This window comes from Rhinichthys klamathensis, unplaced genomic scaffold (assembly GCF_029890125.1).
Source record: "Rhinichthys klamathensis goyatoka isolate OS25496 unplaced genomic scaffold, OSU_Roscu_1.1 h1tg000136l_1, whole genome shotgun sequence".
NCBI classification, from domain to species: Eukaryota; Metazoa; Chordata; class Actinopteri; order Cypriniformes; family Leuciscidae; genus Rhinichthys; species Rhinichthys klamathensis.
In genome coordinates, this window is record NW_026606671.1 from 1052363 (window position 1) to 1073178 (window position 20816).

The following is a 20816-nucleotide window of genomic DNA, read 5'->3' on the forward strand; positions in this document are numbered from 1 at the left end:
CCAGAATTTCCTCCACTTTCATCATCTGGAATTGCTTTAACACTAGAACTAATCATGCTGTGGAAAACGGGACTGATTATTCTGTGCTGGGGCTTGTCGTCCGGGGAACTCCAGGACGGGCAGTCCGGCACTCCTGCTACTCCAGCGCGGAGAACTTTGGATTTCGGCTTCGTCCCCTCCGGAGTTTACGATACCGTCGCCTATTACGAGCCTGGGGCCATTGGGATTTTATTTAACATGATGCACGCTTTCCTCTATGTGGTTCAGCCTAACCCGTTTCCTGAAGGTGAGCTCAATCCTGTGATTTTCTTGAACTTTTGGACACCTTTAAGAATCAATTTTATGTTTCCCTCACTTACTAATTAATTTAAAGCAGGTTATTTCTATGCTACCACACTATTTCTCCAACAGCATCTATATCATGCGTAGCCTAGTGTGAGAGAGCTGCCACCTGTGATATCTCTCCATGGTGAATAAGATTGTGTGAGGGGTTAAATTTGGCTGGTCTGGCATATTCTCCACCCACCCCCACTGTGTTCGTCATTATTTGGTAAATCTTGAGATTAAGATTGTGAGTGACCCTGTGAGTCACTATCCTAATGAGCTAAAAGGCTAATCTTGAATGCCATATGTTGCAGCGCTTTTATTTTCCAGCATGCCACAGGTGGATATAACCTGGTTCCTGGAGGGACCCCAAACATACACACACACACATAGTAGATCTTGGAGAACTTTACTAAAGAGCTGGTTTGTTGCATCTGGTGCTTGATAAGGTAGACATCCTAAATGTGTGCTATTGGTTATCCTTTAGAAACAGGGTTGGGAAGGGCTGGTATAATCAACAATAGAAGCCACCAAGCACCCTCACTCTTATAAATAAAAGTGCCAAAACGAAGCTTTTCACTGCAATGCCATTGAAGATGACATTTCTTTTCTTAGCATTAAGAACATTTAATCGGAAGAACCTCTTTCCACTATAAAGAACATTTTATCCAGTGGAATGATTCCATTGATGTTTCATGTTCATCATGGAACTGTAGATGCCAATAAAGAACCATTATTTTTAAGAGTGTATAGATCTTGCATAATTTTGCAAGGATTATACTTGTTTTATTCTACATTCTCTGTGTTTCACTTAATTCTCCAAGGTTATAATTCCTTCTTTTTCTGCGGCTCGTTCATTTCTCATCTGGTAGTGAAGGCCCCCCTCTAGCAGTAGGTCCAAGTCATCCGTGCATGCATACGTCTTCTGAACGCATGCAACACTGTCGGCATTTTGTTTTCATTTCTCCTCCTTCGTTCTCAAATAAAAATAGCCACAGCTGTAGCCTTTCGGCAAATTAATTAGAATGATAAAAGCTCTCTGACAGGCCTCCAGTATATGATAATTCAGCCCGCTGCGTTTGATTTGCAGTAAAGAGACAGCCGTAGAGCTGCGGCAGTCTCGTCATAACTCCAATCCTGCTTGATTTGTTCTCTGCCACTATGTTTGTGCCATTCTTGGAAGTAATTTCTTAGCATGGATTTTCAGGGCTGGTTTAAGAAGCCTGGTCACGTCACACCTAGAGTAGACAGACATGCTCAAATCCTTTGATCCTTAAATCTGAATGGACTTTGACAAGTGAAAGTAAGGACACTGATGTGTGATGGTAACCCCCTGTCTCCTTTAAAAGAAACAGTGTCTTTAGACCTACAAAACTACTCGTAAGATCAAAGCGCGCTGGGGGAGGATGGTTCGGTAATGGCCTATTAATTGCTCCGTGTGGAGGTCTCTGGTTTCGCAGAGTTATATTGCCAGGAAATATATTAGGGAGCACTTAGGATCTCTTGGTTCTCAGACATTGACCTGGCTGTCATGACTGCCACCTTTGGTCTCTCTCTCTCTGTTCCCTGAGCCTTAGGCTGTGTCTCATTTTGCTCCTCGAAGCAAATTTTTCTCTTTTAAGATGTTGTGCCATTTCAATAGCACTAGTGTCACCAATCGAATGTTAAAGTAATGATTGTTTCTGTACAGGTTTATCAAACATTTCCCACATCTGCCACTGGTCGTGTAAAGCTGGGTTCAGACTACAGGGGTTTCGGGACGATTTATGCCCGATTTACCCCTCCCGAAATCGCGTCCAGGGCATCAATCGGTTGATGTTTGATATTTAGGATTTTAAATCGGGATGAATACGACTGTTTACGTTAGTACTTCCACAATAGCCAAAAAGAGACAAGTGTACAAGGAGACGCAACAAAACTTTTGAAATGGCGACCATGAAACAACAAGCAGCTGTACGGGTCCAGCGGACAACGGAGACGGAGGAACGGCTGGTCCAAATGTGCCAACAACACGACTGCCTTTATAATGTCTCCTTATATAATGTCTACAGCAATTTGCCGCGACACAGTATCCATTTAGTTTAAATCAGCTTCCCCGTGAGATCAAGTGAGGTGCTAAATCTGGCATGATCATCTTAACAATATCTTGTAGTGTGTGATGCGGCACGATTTTCAAATCTTGTAGTGTGTGCAGGTTTGAGATGTGAAAGAAAATCTGTGAAGATTCTCCAGATTTCACAATTTAAAAACTCCTGTTGGCTTAAGTTCGGAGTCAGTAAGATTTCATTTTTCTCTCTTTTTATTTTTCAAATAATTTTTTTATTTAGCAAGGACCAGAAGTGACTGTAAAGACCTTTACAAAAATCAATTAATTTTTATTTGATTTTTTATTCATCAAAGAATCCTTAACCAGTGTATCACGGTTTCCACAAAAATATTAAGCAGCACAACTGCTTTCAAAATTGAAAATAATAAGAAATATGTCTTGAGCAGCAATTCAGCATATTAGAATGATTTCTGAAGGATCCTGTGACACTGAAGACTGGAGTAATGATGCTAAAAAAATCAGCTTTACCATCACAGGAATATATTAGATTTTAAATTATTTTAAAATAGAAAACGGTTATTTGAACAATATTTCACAATATTACTGTTTTAAAACAAAAGAAAATACTTTTCCCCCCCAAAACACTAAAAAATCTTACCTACCCCAAACTTTTGAAAGATTGTGTATAAGTAGTCATTTATGAATTCCATTAGGGGGCTATTGTAATGGGGACACCCTTGAGCTCCATCTCAGATTATATGATCCCAAATCCAGCATTCCAGGTGATGAACTGAGTCCATCTGAAGTAGACATATGCAGTGGAGGCAGTTGCCAGGGCAACATAAGTTTCTCCCATTGGCCTACATATGTCTGAATGCTGTAGTGTTATACAAGGTGTGAATAGCCAGTGCTTTCTGCGAGAAAAGCAGTGCTTTAGTAGATCTTAACAGATCCTTCTTTAACCACAGGACAACCAAGACTATATTAATGTTTTTCGTGCCAGGAAGTATGCAAAAGTGCTTATACCAGGGCTATTATAATTTAATAAAACGTATATATTTTTGCAGTAAAGTCAATTGTATACTCTTACATTTTGAATGTATTACTAATTGTTATGTTGAATGCATGTTTATAAAAAAAAAAGACGCTGCAGAGCGTGACGTCATATGATATCGCGACTGTTGCAGTGTCCGAAGAAATTGTGCATGCTCAAAGTAAAACCAAATAAAACTAAAACTTAGACATATTTTTGAAAAATTCAGCCAGCAGGGTTGCTGAAGGATGAAGCCGCAGTGTTGATGGCAGATGGCCGCCAGCTTGCTGTGCTCCCTCTTGCTCCTCTACATCTCGAGAGGCAGTTATGACACTCGCTGAGGCTGAGGGGAAATGAAATTGAACTTTTTCCTCTCTATTGCTCCCTTTCCCTCTTTCCATACCCCAGTTATCTCATTCTGCTTGACCTCCATTCTTTCTCCTCCTTGCCTCCACTCAGCAAGCCCTCCCATACATATTCATGTGCAAAAGTCCTCAAAAAGACTCATATTTAAGGGCTGTTGCTGTTATTTTTAGAGGTGGCTTAAAAAAACAAAACAATAGACAGTCATTACAAATATATTCAATTCCGATGCTAGGGACTTGGACACAAATCCAAATGAATGGAATGTTTAATTCAGAATAGAATGGAATAGAGAAACCTTCAAAAATAAGTTGTTGTAATAAATCATATTCATACATTAAAATTACAGTGGGTGTGTGCCAGACTATGGTTGTTATTTTATGAGCAGCTGTGAAATGCATCCCACATATTTGAATATAGTGAGCATTATTGATGTTTGAGGAGGAAGTTGGAGATGTTGGGAGCGTGTGATTTGTCACGTGTTCTCATGACTCCAGCATGACTGTGGTGCTCCAGGGACTGGCACATGTCACTAGATTTCCTGGGGCATCTTTAACCCAGCATGAGACCCATGAGCTCCAGTAAACCCAGTGCCTAACTGTCAGCATTATCAAAATGAGCTGGCATCCTAAGAATATTCTAAAAATATTCTTAATAAAACACCTTATTTTTGGTTTCCAGTAATGTGATCATTTCTGTTTCCTGAAATAATGTTGGTGTTTCAGTAGCATATTGGTTACTTTTATTTTTTGATATTTAATTGGTATCACTTTAGTTTAGGGTCCAATTCTCACTATTAACTATTTGCTTATTTATTTATTTCACTATTAACTATTTGCACTATTACTATTTACTTATAAAGCACATTAATGCCTTATCCTGCATATTCTACCTCCCTTAATCCTACCCAATACCTAAACGTAACAACTTCCTTACTAACTATTAATAAGCAGTGATTAGGAGTTTATTGAGGCAAAAGTCATAGTTAATAGTTCGTTAATAGTGAAAACTGTACCCTAATCTAAAGTGTGACCATTTAATGTAATAATACTATTAAATGCATTCCTGTAGCTCAAGCAGTAGAGCATGGTGCTAGGTCATGAATTCGATTCCCAGGGAATGCTTGAACGGATAAAGTGTGTACCTTGAATATGTAGCTTATAAAGCGCTATACAAATGCATAATGTTAGGGCAAATTCTTCTAATTTGGCACTGTTTTGCATTGTTTGTGGCTCGATTTAGTCATCATCAATGAAAGCTTTTCGAAGTGATTGGTTCATTTTGAGGGCTAGTTAGTTAGTTTGCTCACGGAAATGCTTTGAATTGAATGTTTTTTGAAAAATAGATTTTAAGGAATTTTATTAAAAATTAGGTATATCAAGTGTCAAATAAAATTTGCATTTAATTTTGTTAGTAATTGAATTTTGTTAGTAATTGTTTAAAAATTGAAAAGGTAAAATAGAGTTCCAATGTATCAAAACGATGGCTATCGATTTAACACGTTAATTTGGTGTGATTTAATTATGGGAATAAAAAAAGTAAAAAATTATTAATGCTTTTAAAGGGTAACTAAACCCTAAAACAACTTTTTTTAGTTAATGATCTTTAAGACTGGGGCTTTATTAATGCTGTTCATTGATTCAAGTATTTGTTTTTACATTTACATGGGTATAAAGTGTTTTAATTCCACAATATATGGTGTAAAAGCGTCTGAGTGCTGCCCTCTTCAGGTTGAATGGTGGCTATTGCAGTTGAATTTTCCTATTGGAAGTTGTAGTGCCCTGTAATGTAAGAGGGTACCAGCTCACCACGCCCCTGCCTACAGAGAGACACGTCTCAGGTGCACGCCCCTCCTCCGCTGGGCTAAGCCCACTTTTCCAGCATTTTTTCAAATATTGCCAGTGGGTGGAGTCAGGCTCTGACCAGGGGTTTAGTTACCCTTTAACCAAGGGGGTAATCCATCAACCGGAAACTGAAGTCTCCCCGGGGGCCACCATTGGCTAACAAGCCTTCACCTGTTGTTAGCATTCCATTGACTCCCATTCATTTTGGCGTCACTTTGACAGCGAATAACTTTACATCTGAGGCGTTTAAAGACTCCATTTGTCCATTGTTTATTTCTAAAGAAACACGACAATGTATAAAAGGCTCCATTACCTTGTATCTTACGTTATGGCCCCATAGAAGCCGTTTTTGTAAAAATAGGCTAACGATTGCGTCACAACACGCGACTCTCTGTCGCACAGTAGAGAAATTACCGTATAGATAGAAGTAGAAGCTCGCGCACAATCGGGTGGACGTGGAGGCATAAAGTCAAGGGAGAAGCCCATAGAGAGTTGTAAAGTTTCTCCTGCTGCGAGCTCATGGACAGCTAATACTCACGATCTCCGGCTCTGCAAGATTCGGAAGGAAATGATTCAGATTCCTCTTGGCACAGCTACTAGAAGACGTACAACTGCGAGACAGGTTGCTCACGTCACATCTACGTCGCCCAGCTCAGTTTGAGCCTGCGCAGTTCGCTTGGCAATCAGGAAGTCAGTGCTTCTAATTGACTTCACTTTTCTCCGTTGAAGTCTATGGGGTCGCTGTGTCCATTTCTTTTACTGTCTATGCCTTTAACGCATTTAGTCATCCCAACACCTGCGATGAGATGACTAAACGCCTGTGAAGAGACGACTCAACCCCGGCGATATGTTATACCCTAAATTAATACATGATTGATTAACTGTATTTTTCTATGTACATTTCTGAAATGCACTTTCTGTAAAGCTGCTTTGAAACAATATGTATTGTGAAAAGCGCTATACAAATAAATGTGAATTTAATTTAATTGAATTGAATTGAATCCCGGCCCAGACCCAAAAATGCCGCTGTATGTTGTTTTTTTTCTCACATTTTTATATCATATGATATAGTTTAGCAATGTCACTCAAGCAAGAGTGCTGTTTTTTCCCGAATGTCTGCAAATGTGATTGTAACAAGGTTCGTTGTTGTGGGAAGAAGGAGGCGGAAACTGGCGAACAATCAACTGACTTTAATAACAAAATAAAACAAATACAAATCGAAAGTAAAAGACACCAGCCCCTCACGGACGACTGCTGTCACATATAATAAAATAAAACACAACATAAGTTCAGGCCTCTCTCCATCTCCACTGTCGTCGCTCCTCCTTTTATGCTTTCGTTCCTCCGTGAGAGATACGAGACCGGTGCGTCGCGCAGGTGTCGCTCATTATCAATCACGCCACCGGCCTCGCACCGTTCTCTCACGTCCCTCGGCCTCGTCCTGCTCGGCACAGTGATATTGCAAATGTGATGCAATATTGTATGTTTTTGCTAAATTTCACCAATGAAAATGGTTCCAAACAAAACCACAGCAGAACTGTCGTGAGTTATTATTATTAAGCTTTTATTTAGATAGGGACAGATACAAATAACATAGGTACACTTTAACAGTGATCTGATGCATGTATCAATGTTTTTAGCCAAAGCTAATTTACAACATTTGTCCCTAGAAGGGCTTTTTGGTAAAAAAATCTTTTTTACCAAGCTTTTTTTACCAAAAAAGCTTTTTGGTAAAAAAATTGAGTCTCTGAGCAACACACACTGCTGGTGATGCATTACTGAATGAATCCACGGTTTTTAACTCATCGAGTGAGCCATTGATTCAGTGACCTGTTCCTGAATGGATCAGCAATTTGAATGAATCTGTTGAATCATATGACTGAATGACTTGAAGGCCCTGATATACTCACTGTGAAGTGTATTTTATTTGCAAAGTGTATAGTATTTTATCTTATTATATGTAAGTACAAACTCGTGAACTAATAGATTGTTTAAAAGCAGGCAGCGTTACGGTATTAAACATTAAAAAACTGTCAGTGTCTCTTTCAATTAGAATTACAACTTCCAGAGGACTCAAGTTGTACTTTAGTCGAGGACTTCCAGAGGACTTGAGTTGTACTTGAGCCTCGGACTCAAGTACAACATTTAAGAAGCTGTTTTGAACTCTGGAAACAAACAAATTCAATTATCCGATCAGTTACTCAAAAACCATAATATGATGGAAACCGTGAGTTTTGTCATCTGTTGCACAAGAAGCATTTAAAAGTTTGTTTATAGTGTTCTTATTTTAAATCTGTTTAGACAAACTTGAATATCTTTTAAAAAATAATTATCGCCTCATTGTTATCAGACAAAATGTTATTATCAGTAACTTACATCGTCAATTTATCATTTTCATATAGCAGGCAGTGGAATCTTTTTTTTTTTTGAAGTGTGAATAGATGAGGATGACTGTTTTTTTGTGTGTGTTTTTTTCTGTCACATATTTGATTATTCTTATTTAAAAAGTGTTAAATATTTAAGTGCATTTTACTAATGCTTCCGGCTACCAACTGATCATTTTACCTCAGACTGGCAGGTTTCCCCCCAACATCAGCGCAGAATAAGTATGCTGATTCCACCTGGACATGCTTACAGCTTAAACACTCCAGTCCTGGCTTAGACGTTATAAGCAAAAGGGTTATTTGCAGCATAGTCCCTTATCTGAGAGCTGATACGCTCCTGTCTGGATGTGCTTAAGCACTGCAGGGCTTGTAGCTGCCCTAAATCTTGCCCTGCTCAGATAGACAGCAACACATACACCCGCACACACTCTGTCACCTTTGGTGTGCTTTACCTGGGGTTCTGGTTGAAAGCCAATTCACAAGAACACTTTAAGAGGATTTCAAACTGTTAGTAGCCATTGAGCCATATTGAGAGTGTGGCTATAGGCTTCTGTGCATGGTGTGTGAATCTCAAAGACTGATTGCATAATGATGACCAGGTCATGAGTGGTCATATGTTCGCTTCTCAACAGATAAATTATGACTGTCTAAAGTGACAACACATCTAGCAACCAAACTAGAATGGGAGAAAACCATTTTATTTGTGTCTAAATTTGGCCTTGCATTCACGCCTGTACAGTAGAGGGTGCAGCTCAAACAAACCAAACACAAATGTGAAGTTTGTCATTTTTGCTTATTAGTATGGTTGAATTGGATCATCAAAGGTCAGCAGCGAAGATATTGGTTAATAAAGTGATTAAATGCATAAAGTATTTTTTGTTATTTAACATATTTATTACAGGTTTGTGTAATATTCTGAGTTTGCATTTTACTGTTTTTATTAGTTTTGAGTAATTCTGAATCTATTTTTGTGCAAGTGAGAGGAGTAAATGTTTACATTTAGTCTAGAACTACAATAACCATCACGTTTACACCACGCACAAACATTCACTTCCGATTTCTCTCAACATGGGGAATGGAGAGGTGTCAGTCAATAAATGGCAAAGTTTTTTACATTTATTTTATATAAAGTAAATATTTTGTTGTAAATTTAAAATGAATGCATTACTTTACTAGTTACTAGTTAATTAAAAATAATCTGGTTATGTAACTTGCATTACCACCAACACTGAAAAAGTGAATTAAGCTTTTGTTTACAGACACCATTTGGTTTGATATTGTGTTATCTATCATACAGTTAGTGTGTATAGTGTCCAAATATGTTGTGGGACGGGAACCTCTGTATTTGTGTCGCCCACATTAGGGATGTTTGTGTGTTGATGGTAAGCCTCTCTGGAGCGCCTCAGATTTAGACTGTCATAACTAAACTGCTCCTGCTGCTAATGTGATGATCGCATTTACATTTAAACTCCAGTGAGCGTTTTCCTCCGCTGCCTCATGTTAGCAAGGCATTATGGGATGTCAGACAGTGAACCCATCAGGTGTTCTGTTCCGCAGCGTTTTTGAGAGGAAAGTGGGATTGCTGTAGCCTCTGAATGAAATACTTATTTTTAGAAGAGCTGCACACATACACACAGTTACTTTCTCTCTCCAGTATGTTGTGTGGGTTGGATTTCTCTCTCTAGAGAGGGAAACAAAGACTTAAACTGAGAGAGAGTGTAATGAAAGACTGGCAGTGATCCTGAGCTATACTGCCCTCGATTATACAACCAAGTCAAAGGGGCTATTTAGGCATCCAGAGATACAAAAGTCTTAGCAAAGACAGACCATTCAAAAACACTTTTGCATCATCCAAAAGGTTTGTTCAAATCTTGAAGGTGTCTTATCACATATTTGTAAAATGATTATTATTAGTATTTTCTCTGAATCTGTGATAGGGTTGGTCATTGGACCTATATCTTGTAGACCTCTACTAGTGACGGTATAAATTTTTCATATCACAATAATTACATCATGGTATACAATATTATCATGCTATTGAAATACATTATAAAACAGGAAAAGATTAAAGGGTTAGTTCACCCAAAATTCAAATTCTGTCATTAATTACTCACCCTCATCCCAGAAATGTAGTAAAGACATCTTTAAAATAGGCCATGTGACTACAGTGGTTTAACCTTAATTTTAGGCTATGTTTACACGGAAACGATCTGAAGAGAAAACGCAAAAGTGGCGTTGCGTTATTACTTTTTATTCTGCGTTTAGGTTGGGAAATCCGCGTGCATATGGTGACGCGAAAGTGTGTGAAATTCGATGTAGTATGCACTCCAGGCGGCTAGGTGGCAATGTCAAGCACTGCTACAACAACACCAATATCTTAGAATATTTTGTACAACTGCTGAAAAGACTCTTGTATGTTTTTCAGAGCTGCTAGGGCAACTTGAAGGTCCGACGAATGGAAATAATCTGACATGTTGGTTGTTATTTTCCTGTACTGGCGCATGCATGTGACGTAAACGCCTACGCGACGAGAGCCACCGTGTGCAGATTTGCGTTTTTACCGTTTAGACGGGAACGCGACGGTGGAGCGTTTTTAAGATTTCCACGCTGGAGGGTGGTTTCACTTTTTTGCGTTTTTAAGCCCCCAAAACGCCGTTGCCGTGTAAACGAAAGGCACATCCGATAAAATATTTTTACGTTTTCACCCGGAATCGTTCTCGTGTAAACGGGGCCTTAGTGTACAAAAAGAAATGACGTATGCGTGTGATGCTGACGCAGGAGCCGGCCAATAATGAGCCGGCGTTCTGACGTTGAACCCTGAAGCACAGCAGTGTTTACTACGTGAACAACATCAGAGACTGACATGGAAGAGAAGAAATTGTTGAAGTGGTTATTATTGTTTTTTTTTTTTTTTTTGTGCACAAAATATTCTTGTCACTTCATAAAATTAAGATTGAACCACTGTAGTCACATGGACTATTTTAACAATGTCTTTACTACCTTCCTGGGCTTTTAAAGTTGCAAATTTCGTTGCAGTCTATGGGGGGTCAGAAAGCTCTCGGATTTCATCAAAAATATCTTAATTTGTGTTCCGAAGATGAATGAAGATCTACTCAAATAATTTTCATAAGACCCCTTTAAGATATCAGTTTAGGCAGTACCATTGCCTATCCTTTTTTGACCCTTAAAATTAAATGGGGTCATTTTAGGTTGATTCATTTAAGAGTTCCATGGAAACACCCTCTTTGCTTTTGAAATGAGAAATAGTGATTTTTGCTATAAGCTGTGGGTTTGAGTCAAATATTTAGAGCTGCTCCATCCTTCAATAACAGTCTCTTTGCAGATTCGCAAACCATTCTGCGCTGAAATGTACCGTTCAAATTGTTAAACACAGATTCAAACAGTCTGAGGGACCTCATTAAAAATAAAGTTCAGCTGCTCTTTTTTAATATTGGGATTTTCAGAAGCATATGTAGAACAGCAGGTTCTACATCCAAAAGTGTGGATTTTCATAATATCATATTTCATTTCACATTTTTACATGTTTTACTCTTGTTTTTGTTCTTTTTTCTAGTTTAGTTTAGGAATATCAAATATCTGATCACCGAATAGGCGTGATAGTGATGCACCCAATATTCCTCATCATATGACCACTTTAATCAAAACTGAGGCAAGAAATCCTCGTTATGAGGTGACGTCTGCAAAGTGGCCTTAGATAACTGGTTAACAGAATGTAAGCATACTGGGACATTTCCAGGTAACACTAGAATGTCATGAACATGAGGTCAGGGAGTTGCAGTGCTTCTGAAAGGGTGAGATGGCATCCCAGCTGGGAATAGAGGAGAGGGGGGCTCTAAAGCTACGTCACTAGGGCTTCTGGGAAAATCCAGAGGGGTTATTCATGGGCAGAGTGAGATGGCTGATAGGATTATATAGACTGTAAGTGAGAGCGACAATGGTGTATAATAATGATAAAGAAAAGCTAAAATGAGCATACGTGAAATGAAAAAATGAAAGAGACAAAAGAGAATGTGAAATGATAAGGAAAAGAGAGAATAATAAGAGAGAAATGTGATATACGCGTTCTTTCACGTTATTCTCTTGTGGTAATTTTAGAGCCTCGAGAATAGGGGGAAAAACATATTTCTTGTGCCTATGTCACGTAACGTTGCATGCATGTTTGGCATGATATAAATGTAAATCCCCTTATTCAGAAAATCAATTGTATGTGGCAGAATTCAGCTGTTCGTTCAGATTTCTTGAATATTAGCTTACTATATAGCTGTATATCAGAACAGATACTTAACATGACACACATAATTGAATTACGATCAAATTCTAAGATTAATCTGTGAGTCAGGATTCTTTGATGAATAAAAAGTTTAATATTTTTATTTTTATAGAAATCTTTTGTAACATTATAAATGTCTATTACAACTCCCACTCTTGATCAATTTAATTGCTGAATAAAAGTGTTTTCTTTTTTTAATCTTACCCCAAAATTTGTAATGGTAGTGCATCTTTATTAAGTTATTTTCCTATTCTGTTGGCTGCTTCCCAAAAGGATGGTTCAGGTTTGAATGTCTTTGTGGGTTTTGTGAAAACTTGGCCCACACAGATACAATCTGAATCCAAATATTCACACATATATTCATCCTTTCCTCTAGCTTTGATCTAATTTAGCACTGCTTCAAGCATTTTCAGATGTATATGTCAGTTGAATATCACTCTTCATTTTGATTTTTTTTAAACTATGCCGTTGTTAAAAGTAAGCAAATGTTCACATGAAGAAAAGTTGGGGCTTCTTGAATGTTCATTAGAATCAATGGGAAAATCAAAAAAAAAATATTCCTGACTAGAATTGTGTGTTCTTTTGCAGTTTTTAACGGGGACAGAAGAGTGTTTTTGCACATGTCAGAATTGTGCGATTAATTCATCCCAAAGTAGATTAGGGAAGGCCACTGTGGACACACAAAGACTGGCAAAAATGTGATCAGTATTAATCAGTAACACCTCCGTGACCCTTATTTATCTTTACATCAGCTTTGCCATGATCAGTAAGCTGATATTAAGCAGGGATTGCGTTTATTCTGTGTCCAAAGAGAGAGAGAGTCCCTAGACATTAAAACATGTACATATGTCTTCTGTGGATGCCGCAGGACCAAAAACATTTCCATCCAATCATTGCATATGATGTCCTACCTGCCCGTCAACATATGTATTTTCATACCTCCACGCACCTGTTCGCACAGACATCGCACGTCATCAGCGCAAAGGAAAGACATATTGATGCGTAGTGTATTATACAGTATCTATTATTGAGCCTTTTATTTTAACAGTCTTAAATTTCAGTTACTGTGCGCGTGAAGAACAATTATAGTGCTCTCTACTCCAGTTTTGTGATCTAACAGACACCCGGTAGAAAGTAACATGATAAGGTACAGCAATAAAGTCCAGCAAGATAAAGATGTTTTATGTGAAACCATAGACTTTTATACAGTATCTAGTTCAACAATAGTAACATTGAATCATCTTAGAGACAGTTTCATCGTGTTGACTGTCATAGACAGAGTTTACGTTAACTTGAATTTAACGACTTAAATATTAATTTCTACCTCACATTATACTATAGATTGGCTTCAGAACACTTATAGTGCGTGCATGAAAACTTTATGGTGCTTTATAATGTTTCTGTGCCTTTTGTGGGACTTAACAATAACACAGAATAGTATTCTCACAATATCCCAATTGGATGGGTCTCATCTGACCGATGCCTGATCCGGCAAAGAATGGGAGAATCGGAGCCGATACCAATACTGAGTATCGGATCGGCGCATCCCTACTCTGCTGTGTGCATTCATGTGTTTTGAAGGAGGCGTGGCTTTGGAGACGCTCTGAAGGGAGGGTGGGATCTCATGCTTTCTATGCTAACTTGCTATCGCTAGCCTCTCCGCATTTGCTTACCTTACCTTTAACACTTCTGCAATGCTATAGACCAGTATTATACACTGTCAGAAAAAATATGCAAATATTGTACCTTTAGGGGTACAACAGCTTTTCGCTGGGGTAGTACCTTTAAAAGGACAACTTTGTACCCAATCTTACCCCTAAAAGGTGCATTTTAGTACCTTAGAGTAGTAATAGTATACACTTTTAATGACCCTTCCTTTTATTACAAAAGCATTGGAGAAAACAGTTCTCAATCAACTCCAGTTTTTTTCTTAGCTCAAATCAAATTCTTGAAACTTTCCAGTCTGGTTTTAAGCCTCTGCATAGCACTGAGTCTGCTTTATTAAGGGTTTCTAATGATGTACTCTTAGCGACTGACGCTGGTGACTCCGTGATCCTAATACCGTTAGACTTAACCTCGGCCTTTGATACAGTTGATCATAAAACTCTTTTATCCCGACTAGAATATTTTGTGGGCATCCAGGGAACTGTCCTCAGTTGGTTTAGTAGATCGTATCTAACAAATAGAAGTTTCTCTGTCAAACTGGGTAATTTTTCTTCTTCGCCAGCCCAACTCTCCTGTGGAGAGCCGCAGGGGTCTGTTCTCCCACCCATTCTTTTTTCCATATACAGTATTTACTTCCTTTGGGCTCCATTTTCAGAAAGCATGGTGTATCATTTCACTACCATGCAGATGATACACAACAAAGATACTGCTCTGAAATCTCTTTTTGCATGCCTAGAAGAAGTAAAAATGTGGTTTTCTCAAAATATCTTATTTTTGAATGAATCCAAAACCGAGGTTATAGTCTTTGGCCCCCATGACAACTATAATAGTAGCAGTAACATTGATCTGGATTATCTTTATCCAACTTCATCTTGCATTAAGAATTTAGGTGTTCTCTGGGATCAGAACCTCAAATTTGAAAAACAAATACATGCAGTGATTAGTTCTTGCTTTTTCCAGCTATGTCTTCTCTCTAAGAACAAATCCTCTCTCTCTGAGAAAACCTTAGAGATTGCTGTCCATACGCTCATTACATCGCGGTTGGATTATTGCAACTCTCTTTACTAGGGGTGTAACGATATTTGAACCGAACCGAAAAACCGCGATACACCACCCACGATACGTATCGCGATACTCTCATGGCGAACCGAACACGCCCCGCCCCCTGCTGCCCCGGCTCATTGCACCTCATGTGTTATGTGTACACAACGAATACAGGGCTGTTGCCTAACCACCATTAACCACATATAATCGCAATAAGCTCAGTGTTTTGTTACTTTTGATAATAAGCAAGGTGTAATCTTTCAAATTATGTCTATTTGATCACGAAATGCAAACAATAAATGCCGTTTTGGCGCTCTTAGATGTGGCGTGACAGATATCACTGTATGCATGCGGCAGCGCGGAGCGCGATCATCTCTTCCTCAGTTACAGAATAAACATGAATGGACACCCGAAGGTATGTTGAAAGATACAGTATACTTACTGAAAGGCATCATAACTCGTGTAAACACTCAATCAGTGTTTCAACAGCGGAAATATGTCAATAAAACGCTTAGTTTTTCACATAGCTTTATACCTCAGGCAAGTCATTCAGTGTCCACAGCTTGCTGGTTTGCTAACTCTTTCACTAAATAAATGCTATATATTAGCCTATATATTATATTTTACTTAACCTGTTTATGATATCTTGATTATTTAATGTATGTTTAAAATAGTTGTCATGAAAATAACAGCAACTGTGTAAATTATTATATAACAATAACAAATTAGAGTAAAAACATGTTAATGCAAAAATTGCCTTATGTGCAGTTTACATGTTTTCATACAATTTGTTATTTGAGTGTTGATTATTATTATATCATTTAGGCTAAAAGTCTAGGCTCTGTTGTTAAGCTTTAATGTTATAGTAATGTGCAAGTAAGGGCTGTAGTTTACAGCATTAGCAGATCATTTTGTTATCCTTGAGAAACGTTTACTTGTAATTGAATTAATTTAATGACAAGGACACAATTTGTTCATTAAAGCACTGTTTAATAAAAAATAAAAGCAATTTTAGCTTTCTAAACCCCCCCCACCCCACCGAAATGAACTGAACCGAACCGAACCGAACCGAGACCTCAAAACCGTGGGACGAACCGAACCGTCAGGTTTGTGTATCGTTACACCACCACTCTTTAATATGGCGTACCCAAACACTATTTTGCTCATCTCCAATTAGTACAGAATGCTGCTGCAAAGTTCCTCAAAAGAAAACGTAAATTTGATCATGTTTCACCTATCTTAAAATCTCTGCATTGGCTACCTGTGCATTTTAGAATTGAGTTTAAAATTCTTCTCTTTGTTTTTAAATCCGTAAATAATCTGGCACCGAGCTATTTGTCTGAGCTACTCTGTCCACACAATCCCACACGAAACCTGAGGTCTGGTAATCAGAGACTTTTGTCTGTCCCCAGATCACGGTTAAAGAATAGAGGGGACAGAGCATTTGCGATTGCTGGCCCTAGGCTGTGGATCAGCCTTCCGGTTTACATCAGAGCGGCTCAATCTCAAACTGTTTTTAAATCCTCTCTTAAAACCCTTTTTTTTTTTCTTTAGCTTTTAATTCATTGTGATATTTTGTCATGAATGTGTGGTTTGTCCTTGTTATTTATCTTGTCTATTGTTCAGCACTTTGGTCAGCCCTGTTTGCTGTTTTTAAATGTGCTATATAAATAAATACAAACTTGAAACTTGAAGGAGAATCAAAATAAACAGTCTTTAATCACAAACACTCTGGAGAACGTGGAGAAATACAAAACATCGTACAAAATACATAGAACAAACAAAGGGAACTAATTAGGAAACAGCTGAACAGAATGACCAATCAAGGAGACTGGAGATCTCAGACAGGCAGGAAACAGGAACAAAGCAAAAACACGCTATCAAGCGCGGTCAAGAGCATGCCACGCCAGCAGGCGGCGATATAAAGCCACGTTGGCCAATCAGAAGCGCAAATCTGACGTCAAACACAGCTGATAACAGCGCACACTCTGACGTCGCAAGGCAAAACCCCCGGTTTCACTGTCTACACGACAACACTGTAACCGGCGTTTCTGAAAATCCTCACCCTGGCAGGGGTTTTCAAAAAAATTTGGTTTCAGTGCGTTTTCGTGTGGACGAACGGCCGAACCGCGTAAAAAAAATCACGGTTATAAAATACCTGTGTCCGTGTGGACAGGGCCTCAGACAGGCAGGAAACAGGAACAAAGCAAACAAGTCTCAAACTGAACATAAAAGAATATACACATTTTACAGATCCAAAACACTAACAATGGAAAACATCACAATCCAGTATGAAGTGTGCACAAAAATAATGATCACCAGCACAGTTTCTGCAACCTAATTCATTAACCTTGAATGTGGACCTAAAAATAATACATTTTTTCAAAAACAGTATGTAAGTAGGGCACATAGTCTGGTCAGCTGACTCGTGAATTGCACAGTTTGTAAGGACATAAACAGTGGGCCAGGAATGTGGAACCGTTCAAGCTTAGTAAATTATATAGTTTGAGGTTATGATTGTTCTCAAAATAAAATTTAGTATAAATCTGTATTTTCTATAATATTTGCTTTTATAAATATTCGGAATGCCATTGAAATTTAGGTAACACTTTATTTTAAGGTGCTTGTAATAAGCAGTAATTAACAGTTAATAAGACACTTATAAGACCTTATAAGATGCATATAAGATGCATATAAGCATTAACTACTTCATATAAGGGTTAATTAAAGGTCCAGGCCCTTAAGAGATCAGGGAAACTACTCCCTCTTGGGAAGATCAATTTTTAAGGGACTGGGAGTTTGTGTTACCATTTATGTTTGTTCGGCTGTTCTAAAAGTGCAATGTATTGATACTTGAGAAATGTATTATTTAATTTTATTTATTTATTATAATTAGTTAATGCTTATATGCATCTTATATGCATCTTATAAGGTCTTATTAACTGTTAATTACTGCTTATTACAAGCACCTTAAAATAAAGTGTTACCGAAATGGATATACATTTTGACAGGCTTGTGGAGAAACTAGATGTCATTTAACCGGACTTGTTTCCGTTTCCTTCTTTTTGTTTTGGACCCTATTCGTGTGTGAACTGAAACACAAATGCCCAGTTTAGCAAAGTCATCAGCAATGTGTGAATCTCCTTATAGGTTTAAACAGGCTATGGGCACAGATGGACTCATAAATGTGGATCTGTGCCATAAACCATGATGTTATGTCTGTTAAAAACCATGTACAGTGCGTTAATTAGTAGATGGCCCAGGGATAGTGTGTATTGTTTCTTTTCTGAGCAAGTGTTTTTCCTTTCCACCCAAAAGCCATTGTTCTCATAAAAATTCACCACAAGGAAGTGACAGTTATTGTCCCTCAGGTCTCCTGGAGAGTTGAAAAAGTGATTCTGTGTAGATGTAAACAAGTGAGATATATGTTGCAAAAAGAAATGGAGCACTTACAAGGAAGCTAGCTGGATTAATGTTGTCACTCAGAGTCCAATAATTGCTGTATAGGTTTATTCACTTCTACGTCACATTATTAGAAGAAAAGGTTCTAGAACTTTATAGGGTTCTGTCAGGTGCTTCATATATAATGAACCTTAAATCTAGGGGTTCCCATCATGGGATCCTTTTATGGATAAGTTAGTAAATTGTATGAATTAAACAGCTTGTGAACAAACTTTATCACTAGAAAAAAAATAACCCATTCTATACTATTTTGTCTAAATAAATTCAAAATAGAATCGGTAATTGTAATTGGTACAAGTGAATTTAGGCATCACACTATTCGAATGTGCAGTTATGAGAACTAGATATTCATTTTGAGGTTTGCTAAGGATTACATGTAACAGTGTTATTGAATTATTAGGGATTTTTTTTTTTTTTTATTCTATATTGGCCAATAATCAATATATCATGCATATGATGCATGCATATACGGTATTAGTTTTTGCTGACTTCCTGATGAAAACACTCATAGAGCACTGTAACACTTTACATGTATTTTTGTGTGTTGTTTGTGGAAGGCTTTATTTTGTCTACAGAGAACATATTGCTACCTTTTCACTGCAACTGACAAAAACAGGGATAATGTGAGGATATTATATATCATGCATGTACATACTCATTTCACATACACATGCACAAAATAACCTTCCTCGGTGAGTATCAGAATACAGGGCAACTCAAATTGGTCTTTGTATTTATCTAAAAAGACCTTCTGTGTTGCAGTCCAAGCCTGTAGATGCTGTGAAGAGATTGGTGTTGTTTCCAACTGCGGCTTGAACTCACTCATGCATTTAATTCCATTTTTATTAATACTGGTCTTGAAAGAGAGAACTGTACATTTTGTACCACCCCCAATTTCTTTTTTCTATTAGTTTTCTGTTGCGTTCTTTCTGATTGTGACACCGGGTTCCTCTTTCTTGGTAACTGACTCCTTGGTTACAGATGAGCCTTATTGCTTTATGTGTGCTTCAACAGATTGTTATTGTTAATGTTCAGGTACAGATTGTAACCCTCTGGGACTCTAACCAGGCACCAGGGAGTAGATGAGAAAAGTCATGAGCATTGATTTCAAGGCATTAGGTGACATGCTTGATCACTCATGTTAAATAGATAGCAGATGTCTCAATGGTTTATGAAGCCTTCAGAATATTCTGAACACATCTGATTCTCTCTGCTGTGCAACAGCTACTGTGTGAAAAACCTCAGGCTAATGTCACCAAGTTGCAACTGAAGATTTTCACGTAATGGAGTCACTAACAACAGATGTTCGTATGGCACAGCTCAGTATTTTGCTAGTGAAGGGGTTGGGACTGAGCTTGTGCTTGTGGTGTCATCAGCTAAGTTGTCTTAGCCGCTGACATTTGTGTGACACTTCAGATTGGGTACAGAATACAGGAGTTACTCCTGAACTCATGACGGTTGACAGTGGTTACCATAGCAAAATTTTGGTGTGGCACAAAACTTTTGGGGTGAGATTTAGATTAAATTTTTTTTTTTTAAAGAAATTAAAACTTTTTTTCAGCAAGAACACATTGGGCCCTATTTTTACGATCTAAGTGCATAGTCTAAAGCGCAGAGCGCAAGTGCATTTAGGGCGTGTCCAAATCCACTTTTGCTAGTTTAACAACGGGAAAAATGGTCGCGCACCCGGCGCATGGTGTAAAAGGGTCGTCCCTATTCTTTTAATGAGTAAATGGTGTGTTTTGGGCGTAACGTGCAAAAAAACAATCAGAATGTAATTTCACATTCCCTTTAAAAGCCAGTTGCGCTTGTACCATGGCAGATTCGATATTTACATGGCGGAATTTGCAAGCGGAAAGACTGAACACTTCTCCAGAGAGGAAATTATGTACACAATATTAATCTTTTATATTGTAATCCTTTTATTTTTAATATTTGACTAGTTTGTGTGCTGCTGCGCGTCCCTGCGTGTAATAAGCAGTCAAGTCAAGTCAAGTCAAATATATTTATATAGCGCTTTTCACAATACAGATTGTATCAAAGCTGCTTCACAGTATCAATCAAAACAACTTAACAGTGTTTGTTTATTAAAAGACATCCAAGTTTGGTAGAGCAGTGTGTATACGTGCATTGTGGACCCGCCTATAGGCGCACATTACTAACGTGCTCTTTAAATAACAAACAAATAAATGCCATTGACTTTAGACCAGGTTTTTGTTGGTCAACGGCACAGTCTATTTCAGTTGCCTCACAATAGCAACGCACCAACAGTACGCCTGAACACACCTCGTTTTCAGACCAGCAGCCCATGGGTGCACAAATGGGCGCAAATGCATTTGCTATTCAAACAATGTGGCGC

General features: G+C 38.1%; 1 protein-coding gene across 14 annotated transcripts in view; it reads left to right on the forward strand.

The window, feature by feature from the left end:
• Positions 1–20816, forward strand: part of prom1a (prominin 1a) — a 70596-nt gene continuing 49780 nt past the window's right edge. For all 14 annotated transcript variants that reach the window (XM_056257248.1, XM_056257251.1, XM_056257260.1 and 11 more), the window contains exon 1: positions 1–286. In XM_056257248.1, the coding sequence (XP_056113223.1) occupies positions 55–286 (232 nt within the window). In that variant the 5' untranslated portion in view covers positions 1–54. The remainder of the gene's footprint in view (positions 287–20816) is intronic.